General features: G+C 39.8%; 1 protein-coding gene across 2 annotated transcripts in view; it reads right to left on the reverse strand.

Annotated features, from left to right (window-relative positions):
• Cutc (cutC copper transporter) overlaps positions 1–14,301 on the reverse strand; it is a 15,753-nt gene continuing 1,452 nt past the window's right edge. The window contains exons 2-9 of one of the 2 annotated variants that reach the window (XM_021151621.3): positions 12,982–13,053; positions 9,222–9,281; positions 7,953–8,162; positions 7,283–7,318; positions 5,640–5,743; positions 3,871–3,898; positions 1,346–1,451; positions 1–464 (exon numbers count right to left, since the gene is read on the reverse strand). In XM_021151621.3, coding sequence (XP_021007280.1) covers positions 350–464; positions 1,346–1,451; positions 3,871–3,898; positions 5,640–5,743; positions 7,283–7,318; positions 7,953–8,162; positions 9,222–9,281; positions 12,982–13,053 — 731 coding nt within the window. In that variant the 3' untranslated portion in view covers positions 1–349. Of the gene's footprint in view, positions 465–1,345; positions 1,452–3,870; positions 3,899–5,639; positions 5,774–7,282; positions 7,319–7,952; positions 8,163–9,221; positions 9,282–12,981; positions 13,054–14,301 lie in introns of both variants that reach the window. The other variant, XM_021151620.3, reaches the window with a different exon arrangement.

The raw sequence follows: 14,301 nt of genomic DNA on the forward strand, positions 1-14,301 counted from the left end.
CACAATAGAATGAGAATTTTTATTTTACAAAACAAAAAGGCAAAAAAGTGGCACTCAATTGACCCTGAAACAAACTCTGATTTCATACTTTGCAGCTGAACTTTGCCAGTTCATCAGTTAAGCCCACTGAGAATGACTAAGCCTCTCTTAGTGTAAGAAGGTTCAGACTAAATTTACCCATGATGACAGACACCAATGACTACTAAAGAAAGTGATTGCATTGCTGTTCCAATGTCTTGTTCTTCTTAGAAACATCTATGGCCATGAGGAAGGTTAGAGCTGCATCAGGGATTGTCAATCCAACTTCTCCCTTCACACTGTGATGCCCATGTCTCTCAGACAAGTTTAACTAAACTAGGACGTCCTTTGCGATTGCATTCAAAGTCCTTACTTTTGTCACATCTGTTACCTTTAGAGAATATTCTGAATGAGCAAGCGAAGCTCCCATTGCAACAGAGGAATTTCTGCAGTAGGAATAACAAAGGACGGAGAGTTAGTCAATCATTTGTCAAGTTCAGCCTCCTACTGGCTCGTCACCTCCTACTGGCACGTCCATTTCTAGACTCGTTAATTCATGGCTCAGAATAAGAGAAGGCCAAGGATGCTGGACTACCATAGTCCACAATTCCCATGAATTAATTACTTGAAAAGTCTAGTAGCTAAATCCACCAGGTAAGAGACTGGATTTTATAACTGAAAATGTGCACACTAAGGGCCTTCCTTGTTTTATATTGCACCCCCTCAACTAATAAATGAGCTGATGATTCAAGTTAAGTTGTAGGAATCCTTTATGATATTGAAAAAACACACAGTAGATTGAAGCCTTAATGATGATAAAATTTCAAAACAACTCCAAGTAGAGAGCAAAGGTAAAAGAAGACTATTTACAACAGGAGAGATAAAGATGGCACTGAGGTCGCCCTAGACCAATGATTAACCCTGTAAAAGCGCACAGAATATGTACATATGAGCATCTGACTCACTGGATCCTTCATTCTGAATTAACCTATTAAGTGCTTAAGTTCAGCAATGCTTTAATTAGGAAATCATTCTCACTGAATTAACAGCCTCTCTCTTACAAACTAGATATAACCTTAACAATGGTGAGGGCCGGCAAGACCAAGCAAACACTATATAAAGGTTTACTTATATTCTAAAGTTACTGCTTATTTCTGGCAGAACAACAATCATCTTAGGAATATTTTTTAACTGAAAAACAAATCATGATACTTACTAATCACAGTCTTTCATTATTTAATAATGGCATTAGCTAAGGTTTCCTTATTTAAGCAGGAAAAGATTAATTTCATCCTCTCTTATATATAAATACAGAATGTATTTGTACCGAAACTTCATTCCTGAGTCTCTAGAAGATCGGGCAGAGCAGTGGAATTCTGTAGCACCGGAACCCTCAAGGATCCTTTGCAGATTTTTATCTGTTATTCCACCTCCTGTTATAAAGAAAAATAATATATCAAATAAAATAGAATATCACATAAAATTTAAATATAGATAAATCCTTATTCTACATAAACTCTTCATTCTAATTTTTTTTAACTGATTCAAAAATTACTATCTCTAAGCTAAAATGGGATCAGAAAAACAAGACCTACCAATGAGGTTTGAATCTTTAACTTTTAAAGAAACCACAAGACTTAACATTGTTCTGATCTGCTCTCCTATTTATGTAGTTCTGAATCAAGCTGGTCCTTGTCATTGGTCAATCACGCATGATGTTCTTCTATCAAGAGTCCTTTATGTGGTCTTGAAGGAGTCTAACAACTGGAAGGATACTCGACTGCCGTCTGTTTTATAGCTATTCATAACATGCCCACCAGTGCATGCTATTACAAACTTATTTGTAGTCTTTGCCTTACTGTATACAGACACAAATTTCAAACTATGTGATAAATAAAAAGCTGTATGATGGAAGTGTGAAAAAAATCCACGGACATGCTAAACAAAAATCAAAACTAGAATCAGGACAGCGATGACCAATCAGGAGGAAGGGGTGGATGCAATAGATAATCAATAGCGTCTTTGCACATTGAAGAGAATAGCATGATTCCAAGGATATTAGGAAGATTTTGAGACAAAATATATATATATATATGTGTGTGAGAACCACCATTCTGTAGCTTTAAAACTATTTTGTAAAGAATGGCAAATTTCGTATATTTGACAGACCCACTGGAGAGTCTGTCATATAAATCCTGAGTCAGTGTAGTTTGCTTAGAAATATTAATTAAAAATACATGCAAAAAAAGGAAGAAGGAAACAAGACCCATGCTATAGACACTGGGAAACTTTTTTTTTTTTTGGTTTTTTTTTTTGGTTTTTCGAGGCAGGGTTTCTCTGTGTAGCCTTGGCTGTCCTGGAACTCACTTTGTAGACCAGGCTGGCCTCGAACTCAGAAATCCGCCTGCCTCTGCCTCCCGAGTGCTGGGATTAAAGGCGTGCACCACCACGCCCGGCGACACTGGGAAACTTTTAAGGACACGGAGCTTACAATGAAGTCTCGCTTATTCACTGCTTTCTGTCCCAGTGCTGCGCATTACTATCTCTGGATTTAAGAAAACCTTTTGGGACAAGCAAGCCCATCCAGCACTTCAGCGCTTTCCCCTCAGCTGTGGCCAAGGCAAGCGCATGAGAAGGTGAAGACGGGCTCGAGGAAAAGGCTACACAGGCATTAGAAACGCATGCTCAGCAGAGAACCTACAACGATTCGCTCTGGCTCAGGGTTGAAGCGCGCACTGACTGTACTGGAAATGAATAAGCAAACTATATACAGCTTGTTCATCCTCAGATTAACCTTTTGTTTCATTCCACTGAAGAACCTAATTTTACTTTATTTAAGCCACATAGTTAAATACTTTAAAATGACATTCATCTTGATGATCTTTAATATATTTATAACAGTCATAGCCTGAACCAATACCAATAATTATAAATATGAAATACTCTGACACTGGAGACATTTTAAGATGATATTAGTTATGCACTTTGTACTTCAAGCTATGTTTTAAGTATACTTCTCAAGATCTCTTAACTTGGCTTTTTGTGCTGGCTGGGGGTGGTGCTACAGTCATATTGCCGAGCCCTTAAGAAGCGGAAAGAGCGTAGCAGCGGATGTCTCTAATCTCAGCACCTGAGGCTGGAGCAGAATGAACTCAAGTTTGGCCAGCCTGGATTACATAACAAGACCCTGTCTAAAATAAAATAATAATAAAATAATACAACATAACAAAAGAGCACAGGCTGACAAGTCAGTCTTAGGTTAGAATCCTGGGCTTTCCTATACTAACTTTAAAACGCTCTGTGATATTATGGAAATCATTTAAATCTACTGAGTCTGAACTGATTTTAGTGGAAATTCTTTGAGCATCTTTAAATCCAGGTTGGTCATAGATAGCCTTTTAATGTTGAGATATGTACCTTCTAGCCCTACTTTCTTTTGAACTTATCATGAAGTTGTCTTTTGATCTGTGATTTATAACCTAGTGTGTTGATACAAGTGTATGACTGACAGATGGCTCATTTATTCAGGCATGTTGTCTGTTCTTGGCTTTGTCAAGGGACAGCAGCACTGAATGTCCTTTGCTTCACTGAGACAAACATCCAAAGTCATATGCTACCCAGTGAGAAGGCAAACATGGAGAAATTCCTTATTTGTTCCCATTTGTGCCAACATCTATTAGAACAGTCTTCTCTTAAATCCTGGCAAATACCTCATCGTCAAACACATTGATCAACCTATATATGTTTATCTCCAAGTGCCATGTTCTAACATTTTCTCCTTTGGTTTCTTGACTCATTTACTCTTCCAAAACTTTATTTCAGTGTTATATGAAAAAACAGAGATATAAATACCTGGCATTACCACAATCCTGCCTTTTGCCTGAAAAGGAGGGGAAAAAGTAAATTTTAGTATCTTTTACTGAACAGAGATTTAAAAATATATTGAAATTTTTAAGTTACTGCTGTTTAACTTTTTAATAGCTCTTTTCTGTCTCTCTCAAGAAAGGGTATTGAGTAAAAAAGATGTTCAGCATGATAATTTTTTCCAGAAAGATTTTTATTGTATTTCTTTTAAAATGTATAATGTTAGCCAGGTAGTGTTGGCTCACACCTTTAATCCCAACACTTGGGAGGCAAAGGCAGGCAGATCTCTGAGTTCAAGACCAGCCTGGTCAACAGAATGAGTTCTATCTAGGACAGCTAGGGCTACATAGAGAAACCCTGTCTTAAAAAACTAAACCAAACCAAAAAAGTATAGTGTTATAAACACAAAGAATAGGTGGGAAAATACATTTTATTTAAGGTGGTGACCATAAGAAAAAAATCTTATTAGAAATTTCACAGAAATTTTGAGTTTGTGGTATGTAGTAGAGTGAAAATAGTTGCATCTAAGAAAGATTTTAGCAGAAAAGACAATATAATATAATTGTATATTTACAATTAATGGGGGAAGTGGGACGGTAGGAAATCACTAAGTCTTGCCTCACTAAATACCAACAAAATAAAGCCGTAAGTTCATTAACTGAGACTATAAGAATTAATCTAATTTCTGATAATTTTGGAAGATAGGGACAAATTATAAAATTATTATATTGCCTATCCATTCAATCAATAGTCTATTTATCATTCCAGAAAATCAAAATCATTATTCCCATAGTTGCCCTTGTCAAGCTTCCTCCTTACCTATCACATGTAAGCCCCTCTTTCTAAGTATCTCTTTGAGTTACATGTCTTTGCTAACACACAGACACAGGAATATACAGAATCATATATGCATTCTTCTGTTGGTTTTTATATGCCTCAGGAACTAAACAAGAGACAAAAATCCATCTCTTTGCCATGGTGAACAAGAGTAAGTTCCTACTTGAGTGGAACTTACATATTAAAGGAAGATAGATAACATACAAACATATAAATATGTATTTGCTGCTAAATCTGACAGTCTGAGTTTAATTCCTAAACCTACATGGTGAACAGAGAAACAACGCTGCAAACTGTCCTCTGGCCTCCACACACATGCTATGTCAAGCACGTGTGCCTGCACTCGCCCTCGCCCGCGCCCGCGCCCTCTCCCTCTCTCCCTCTCTCTCTCTCTCACACACACACACACACACACACACACACACACACACACACACACAGACACACACACAGAAGCACACACAAACAAGTGTAAAAGGATTGTTTTTAAAAAGCAATCTCCGACCACTTTACAAATCTAGTTCACTCAGAGAATTAGGAGAAAACATTGCCTTCTATACTGATAGGTGAGAAACATGTGAAAGAACCTAAGTTTTAGGATATATGTTCAGATGACAACTATACATTTTACAGGGGTTTCCCTGCATATGCATGGGTTGACAGTAAACAGATGTGCTGTAAAACTAGACAATACTAATGACAGAGAAAAGGTAAGATTTGCTGTCTATAACTTGATCTGAAGTGCCTTGGTTATTTAAAACACTCATGCAATAAATAAATAAATATTATATAAATGTATCATTGGCTCTGCTTTTCTTCCACAGTCGTAGTTAGTAATACTGACTTTTATAAGCTAGTGGGATAACAGATGGTCTAGTGTAACCACAACCATGTTAAGAAGAAAGAAAAAGGGGCTGTACCTGGTCTATGAGTTGCTTTATTAGAGGCAGTCCTTCCAGTGCTGAGCTGTCGCATCCACTGGTCAGGACGCGTTCAAATCCTAAGGTGAGGAGGGTCTCCAGAGCTGCCATTGGATCATGAACCATATCAAAGGCTAAAATAAGTAAAACTGATTTGAAATTGAACAGAAATATCCTCTAATTCAATAGTTTCCAAAATGTAGAATATGTATGTTTATATAAAAACACTTTTATAAAATATATTACAATAATAGTATGCTAGATTTATATTGGCTTACCATAGACAATTATGAGATATTCATCATTTTTTAGGTCGGGCTGGCATGTGAAATTAGTCAAGGGAAAGCACTTAAACCACAGAAAGCAGAAAATGCTACAAATCAGAGTTTCTCCTCTCTTTTCTTTCTGAGACAGGGTGTCACATGTAGCTATATTTTTGCTAGACTTATTGAAGAATGAGAAAGAATAAATTTGGAGTCACCTTTTAGTTTAAAATTTTAAAAATATACTCTATGTGACTGGCTTATTTCTTAAACCATTAAGCACGAGGCTGGAAAGATGGCTCAGCAGTTAAGAGCACTAGCTGCTGTTCTAGAGGTCCTGAGTTCAATTCCCAGCCAACTACATGGTGGCTCATCACCATCTATGATGGAATCTGATGCCCTCTTCTGGTGTACAGATGTAAATGCAGACAGAGCACTCATATACATAAATATATAAATCTTAAAAAACTAAGCATAACAAAATTTAAACTATTTTGTTCAGATAATGTTCTTTAATTTAAAAATGTTTTTCATTTTTGAAAATTTTTTGGTGTGCCTGGCCTCAAGATGCTGACATCTTTTAGTTATTGCCATTTTATCAGAAGCATTGATAATACCAAATCAAGACAATAGTTTCTGGTAGTGTCATACATTTCAAAAGGTAACAAATATTTTATCTTAATTTCAATAAATGGAGACATATGTTGGCAATTCACTCTAAGTCTATTTAAAAGAAGAAAAACATTTAACACTTTCTTGAGTATATCAATGTTTTTACTAAAGATTTCTTTCTTCTCATGAGCAATGGTAGAGCTTTCTAAACACAAGTGTCACTCGTCCCTCCACTTTGCCAAGGCTTAGTAAGATTTAGCCAAAGTACATCAGAACTACCACTGTTAGCATCCATCTCTTCATAAAAACGTCTGGTTCTTTTCACATATCTGCTTCTTCTCCCCACAAAAAGTCTCTATTTGATAAAGATGACCTCCCTGCTAGATCTCCGAGTAGTTTTGTCCGGCATAAGCCAGGCAGTACATTTCATTTCAATGGTCATGGAGGTTTATTCCATCTGGGGCTGTGTAGGATCTAAGACAATCACTAAGAAATGAGCCTCAGAACTGTTGGACACACGCCCTTTTGGCGATGCTTACTTTCTTCTCGGGTGCATGCTCCCACTGCCTCCTTAACAAGACTTCACGATGGGGCTTTTATGTTCCCTAGACACTACACACCATCTCTGCGTCTATCATCTTTCTTCCCAAGAACTAAGATACTAACTAGTATCACTGAAACATCATAGAACAATGTTCATTAGAAAGGTTGTGCCATCTGGTAAAATTTGACACCATTTAACAAATCTACAGAATAGAAGTTACTCACCTCTGTGGAAAGTGACTGGCAGAGGACGGCAAAGAGCTAAAAGAGAAGAAAGTCATCCAACAACATGAAGAGGCTGATTACTAAATGCAGAATTCTCCTTTCGGGCTAAAACTTCTATACTATCTTCTGCTAAGACAGTGAACTAAAATAACAACAAAATGGCAGCGGTGGCAGCTTTATAAACTCTTAAGTCCTATCTTTCCACTCAGCTCTGACTTTTATATAAAATATAGTTATCTACACCTTAGGGCCACCAAACAACAATCACACAAACCATAAAGGCAGCATTACATCTATTACTGCTCTGAGCATCTTCAAGAAGAACTTTGGCCTCGTAATGTAGGTAGTTTGCATCTGTCCTATCCCCTCATCACTACAATAACTTCTTAAGCTTTGGTGCATTGGTTAATATAATCAATGTAAGTTTCTCTTAAACTCTGTACAAGTAGTATTTCATCTACGGCACAAAGGAGTGTTGAGATGGCTTTGCCACATGTACACTCTACCAGAAAAACACCTAAACAACTTCTTTTCAAGAAGGTTAGGTTAAGTATGACTGAAGGTATGACTGAAAAATCAATTTTGAGATTTTTTTTTCTGTATCAGGAACGTGTGTGTGCATGTGTGTTTGTGTGTGTGTGTGTTTTACACCTCAGATATAAAGTCTTACCTACAAGAGACAAGCATAGCTCTTTGTCAATGTGTCCATCTTCAGTCAATGCCCCAAACACCAAACCATCCGCACCATAAAGCTTGGCAAGGCGAATGTCAGCCTTCATCACCTCAACTTCACGGTCTGAGTATAAGAAGTCACCTCCGCGTGGGCGGATCATCACAAACACTGGGATCTGAACACTCTGTTTCACTACTTGGAGAACACCTTTAAGAAGAGAAGCAGACTAAAGTTCAACTGTGAGATAAAATGTCTGGAGAAGTTATTACAATATTATTGGTCTATATGGTTATTCTTATGTATTATTTCCAAGGGAAAAACAGTTGAGAGAAGAAACTGGAGAATGATGATCTAAGGGGAAGGCGGCCTGTGGAGAACGGAGGAAAGCCTGAGTGAATGCCTAAAGAATGGATGAAGTCCTGAGTGAACTGTGTCAGATGCACTGCAACTGTGAAAAACTCCCTCTGCCTGGGGCATGGCAAACCATGCCTCTGATCTAGCCAGTGTGTGCCAACACTAGTGACTGCAGCCAACGACTAAGACCTCACTCTGGGACTAGATAACTCCTCCACCGGTGCTGTAGAATAAGCAAGCTGAGGCTCCAGCTTGCTGCACAGGTGGTACCACTCCATCACAGTGAGTGGAATCCAGCCCAGCCCAGCCCAGCCTCTCTGTATGTCTGAGTGTGTGTATCTGTCTTTGCTTCATTTTCTTCTTGCGTGAGGGAAGTCTCCCGGACCAAGCAATGTCAGATGCAGTGCAGGCCAACGAGAAAAAGCAGTGTTTATGGTAGAAGGTGAGTAACAGGAAAGTCAATGGCAGACAAAGAGCAAGGAAGAAAGACTGAAGATAATGAACTTAAACACACTTGTCAGTGGTGTTTAAAACAAAAACTATTTAACTTTCAATTTTTTTTTATGTTTGAGGACAAAAATATGTTTGATTAAAACTTTTGATGGGCAATGGTGGTGCATGCCTTTAATCCCAGCACTTGGGAGGCAGAGGCAGGTGGATTTCTGAGTTTGAGGCCAGCCTGGTCTACAGAGTGAGTTCCAGGATAACCAGGGTTACACAGAGAAACCCTGTCTCGAAAACCAAAATAAATAAATAAATCTTTTGATGATGTTATTTACAACCATAAGCATTTCTAATTGGTATCATACTCATCATATACTTAACATAGCATATAAATAATCAGTTGTCCCAAGCTGCGTATGAGAAATTTGGTGGTGGTGGCGGGGGGGGGGGGGGGCAGGAGATACTTACCCATACTGGGTGTGGTTCCACCCTCCAGTAAACCAGAGCACAGTTCAATCCGACCAGCACCTGTGAGAAACACACTTTTTTAAAAACAATCTGACAAAACAAATTGTTTATTTAAATATGAGAAGAACCTGAGAACTTAAACCTCAATTGTACGCTACAACGGTCACTGTGTTACTGATAGCCAAATTAAGAGTTAATTCAAGTTAAGCCAGTTCTCTTAAAATTTGCATCTCTCCATTGCTAGTGGGATCGCACACTGGTACAACCACTCTGGAAATCAATCTGGAGGTTCCTCAGAAAACTAGTAATAGATCTACCTGATGATTTTCAGCTATACCACTCTTGGGCACACACCCAAAAGATGCCCCACCATGACACAGGGGCACCTGTTATGTTTACAGGGGCCTTATTTGAGATAGCCAGAAGCTGGAAACAACCCAGATGTCCCACAATGGAAGAATGGACACAGAAAATATGGTTCATTTACACAGTGAAATACTACTCAGCTATTAAGAATGAGGACATCATGAGTTTTTCAGGGAAAGGGATGGAACTAGAAAATATCCTGAGTGAGGTAACTCAGACCCAAAAGGACATGCATGCTATGTACTCACTAATAAATGGATATTAGCAAAAAAAAAAAAAAAGTACAGAACACCCAGCACACATCCCACAGGACCCAAGTGAGGATGCCTCAATCCCAGTTGGCAGGGAGAAGAAAGCAGTTCCTGGGGGACGGGGCAGAAGGAGAGAGAGACCTGGGTGGGAAAGAGGAAAAGGAGAGGAAGAGGGGAACATGATCAGGTATGGGTGGGGTGGGGTGGGGGAGGTCAGGGAAGACAGGATTGAAGCCCTGAGGGCCAGCACAAAGAATGGAAACAGGTAACTTTGGGAGCTAGGAGGTGGGGGGGGGGGGGCCTCTAGAAAGTACTGGAGACCTGGGAGGTGAGAGACTCTCAGGACTCAAAGGGAGGGACCTTGGATGAAGTGTTCTACAGTGGGGAGGGGGAACTTAGAGTACTGGAGGTGGACTCTACAAGTTCCCCCACCAGTGGAAAGATAGGGCATTAAGTGGAGGGATGGGGTTGCCACCACAGTCAAAAGCTCTGACACAGAATTGTTCCTGTCTGAAGGAATTGTTCCTGTCTGAAGGAACTGCAGGGACAAAAATGGAGAAGAGCATGAGAGAAAGAAGGTCCAGCGACAGGGCCAAACTGGGATCCATCTCAAGGGAAGGATCCAAGGCCTGACACTGTTACTGATGCTATGGTGTGTTTATAGGCAGGAGCCTAGCATGGTCTCCCTTTGAGAGACCCAACAAGCAGCGGAAAGAATCAGATGCAGATACTAGCATCCAACCAATGGACAGAAGCTGGGGACCCCTGTGGTTGAATTGGAGAAAAGCTGGAAGAAGCTGAGGAGGAGGTGGCCCCAGGGGAAGACCAGCAGTCTCAACCGACCTGGACATCCGAGATCTCTCAGACACTGAGCCACCAACCAGGCAGCATACACCAGCTGATATGAGGCCCCCAACACATATACAGAAGAGGACTCCCTGGTCTAGCCTCAGTGAGAGAAGATGTACCTAACCCTCAAGAGATGTGAGGCTCCAGGGAACGGGGAGGTCTGGTGGGGTAGGGCTGGGGACATACTCTTGGAGACAGGAGAGGGGAAGGGGAGGAGGGATGGGATGGGGGGGGCGACCGGGAGGGGGATGAAATCTAGACTGTAGAAAGGGATTAAAGAATAGAAAGTAAACCCGGCAGTTATGGTGCACGCCTTTAATCCCAGCACTTGGGAGGCAGAAGCAGGCAGATTTCTGAGTTCAAGGCCAGCCTGGTCTACAGAGTGAGTTCCAGGACAGCCAGGGCTATAGAGAGAAACCCTGTCTCAAAAAACCAAAATAATAATAATAATAAGTAAATTAATTTAAAAAATATTAAAGAGTTGCTGTGGACAGGGAATAAAGGCAGTATTAGGAGAAAAGAGTAGAATGCTAACTCTCAGTTAATAAGAAAGTAACATCAAGGTTTCAAAACATTCCTCAGAGCTTTAAAAAGCAAAACAGTTACTTTGGAGTATCTATCAAGGTAATTTTGAGATGAAGGGAATGGTGATAGGGAAGGAACTATCAGACTACTGGGGTTGTATTAAAAGGTCTCAGCAACAAGGCTCTCACAAGCCAAAGATAGGACATTATAAGCACCAATAAATAAAATAACTATGATAGATTAAAACACATATTTGACTAGACTAGGATTCACCTAGTAGACACATCTCTTGAGTGCATCTTTGAGGGAGTTTCCAGAGAAGTTTCACTGAGGAGTAAAGATTCACATTGTATGTGGGTAGCACTATTTCATGTGCTGGAATTCCAAACCAAAAACAGAGAGGAAGCCAACTGGCCACCTGCATCCATTTCGGTTTCCTGACTACAGACACAGCTGTGTCACCACGCTCTGCTGCCATGCCTTCAGTGCTTCAAACTGGGAGCCCGACTAAACTCTTCCTTCTTTTATGTCTGTCTGGTAATTAGTCACAGCAACAAGAAAAGCCACTAATACAAAACTGAATCATGAACAGATGGGATGGTAGGAGCTCTACTGCTGTAAGGAGGCATCATGACCAAAGCAACTCAGGGAAGACACAACTACTAAGTCCATCGCTAAGAGACGCCAGGGCAGGAACTAGAGAGGTCATGAAGGACTGCTGCTTACTGGCTTGAGGAGCCTGTTTTCTTATAGCACCCAGAACCATCGGCCCAGGGGTGGTACCAACCAGTAAGCTGGGCTCTCCTATATGGATCATCAATCAAGGAAATGCATCACAGGCTTGCCCGTAGGCCAATCTGGTGGGGACATTTTATTCTAAGGTTCCTTCTTCCCAAATGATACAACTAGCCAGCACATGGGGGTTCATATGTTATAACTAATTCACTTATGTTTGAGAATGTTCCTTAATTAAAAATAAAACGTTGCGGTGCAGCTTAGTAGAGTGCTTGCCGGACATGCACAGGATCCTGGGTGACCCCTAGTACTACCAAAAAATATGTGAACGTTATCTTTCTGATCTTAAGATGGAAATGTTTATGCTTCTCACAAAAACAAACTCAGAATCCAAAACAACACCTATGGTAAAAAGACAGTAAGTGTAAAACCATTGTTAATTTTCATTCTTATTCAAGGCTGGGGATTGAACGTAGGACACTGAGCATGCTACAAGTGCTTTGCCACTGAGCTACGTGCTCAGACCCCTAAGAGATCTTTAAACTCTTTCAAACTTTTAGATTTGTGTCAAGTGCAATAAAATAATCATGTTAATGAGTTAGCAGGATTCTAGACACTTGACTTGAAATGTGACCTGCTTGGGGAATGGGGAGATTAGACAGTTATTTTCCAATCAACCTTTGGTTTGGCTTTACTTACTGAAGCAAGGTCTGTCTAGCTCAAGCTGGCCTCAAACTTTCAACTCTCCTGCCTCAAGCTCCCCCATGCTGGGACTGTAAGTACGTACCACCACACCAAGCTCTTCAGTAGGTTTTCTAGTCAGTTATTTCTGAAAGGACTGTTGCTATTGGAGAGATGACAAGGCTTTTTAAATTTTTTTTTTTAATGGAGTCTCAATAACTCACATGGAATTCATAGTGACACTTCTGCTGCTAGCCTCCCACGTGCAAAGCTTTTGAGGTCAGGTTCATAGGATGCAATTTTCAGACTCTCAAAAGGTTGCCAGCCATCATGCATTGTCTAGATTTCCTTACCTCCTCTTTCTGCATTCACAGCGGACTCCACCGAATCTACACATACCTCCATAAGAAATCCATTTCCTGCTCCTAAAATATATGAACAGACGTTCTTGAAGGAACTAGCAATTCATACAAATCTCCCATAAATACTTCATAATTTTGCTGCCTGAATTCACATGCGCAATAGAAGAATAAATTGATGCACTAAGGCCCATCTATGTGATAAAATGTCATTCATTAAAATTGGCATCTCTAGACTATGAAATAGATATACACACACATAAGAAACCAAACTGAAACCATCTTTACTACACAGTAAATGTGAAACTAGTCTTCCTAACGCAGACCTCACCCCTGTGTATCCCAGCTCAGACTCTCTGAATGTCTCTCAATGCCAGCCGTTATAAAAACAAGAATTGGATTTCAAACCCTGGTCCCACTACTTTATCCCCTGTGTGACCCTAGACAAGCTACTTACGTTTTCTATAAAACAAGAGTGGGCTTCAGTTCCTACCTCAGGTTAACGAACACTGAGATAACTTACATAAAGGCTCTCATACTAAGCATTCAAAACCATTAAGATACAGGGTTTCCTCTTTATGACTCATTCCCTTCAGTCTCCATTTTTGCCAATGATTATACTATCTCAGTTGACAAAACCCTTCTAGTTTAATCTTCGAATGCTAAACTTTTCCAAGGACTATACCAAGTCACATTTCCACGTTTTTTTTTCTCCCAAAGTAGAAACTTTTATCTACTTCTTTTGAACTCCAATAACTTGAGTTTATATATTTCTCACTAAACCCCTAATTTCACCTCTTATTTATGAGATAAACATCTGGTCGTTATAGTTGACATGAAGTTCCTTAATAAGGTCATTATAAGGATTCTTTAGAGTCACCTCTCAGAAAGCAGAGGTCGGTCCTACCATGCTAACAAGTCAGTCAAATATACAGTAAAATCTGAATTACAAATTCATATGTTGATAATAAAAAGTGTGGTGTTAGCAGCTTTGGGGTTTCCCTGCAAGTTAAATGTCTAACTCATTTTTTAAAAGATTTATTTATTTTTCTTATTTATATGAATACACTGCAGCTGTCTTCACACACACACTAGAAGAGGGCATCAGATCCCATTACAGATGGTTGTGAGCCACCATGTAGTTGCTAGGAATTGAACTCAGGTCCTCTGGAAGAGCAGTCAGTGCTCTTAACCGCTGAGTCATCTCTTCAGCCCATATAACTCATTTTTAATTAACAGTTTTAAATGTTGGAGCCTAGAAAATGGCTCAATGGGTAAAGCTATTCACTGTGCAAGTCTGACAGCCTGAGCCCA

This window comes from Mus caroli, unplaced genomic scaffold (genome assembly GCF_978045245.1).
Source record: "Mus caroli unplaced genomic scaffold, Mus_caroli_1 scaffold_20, whole genome shotgun sequence".
In the NCBI taxonomy this organism is placed as follows: Eukaryota; Metazoa; Chordata; class Mammalia; order Rodentia; family Muridae; genus Mus; species Mus caroli.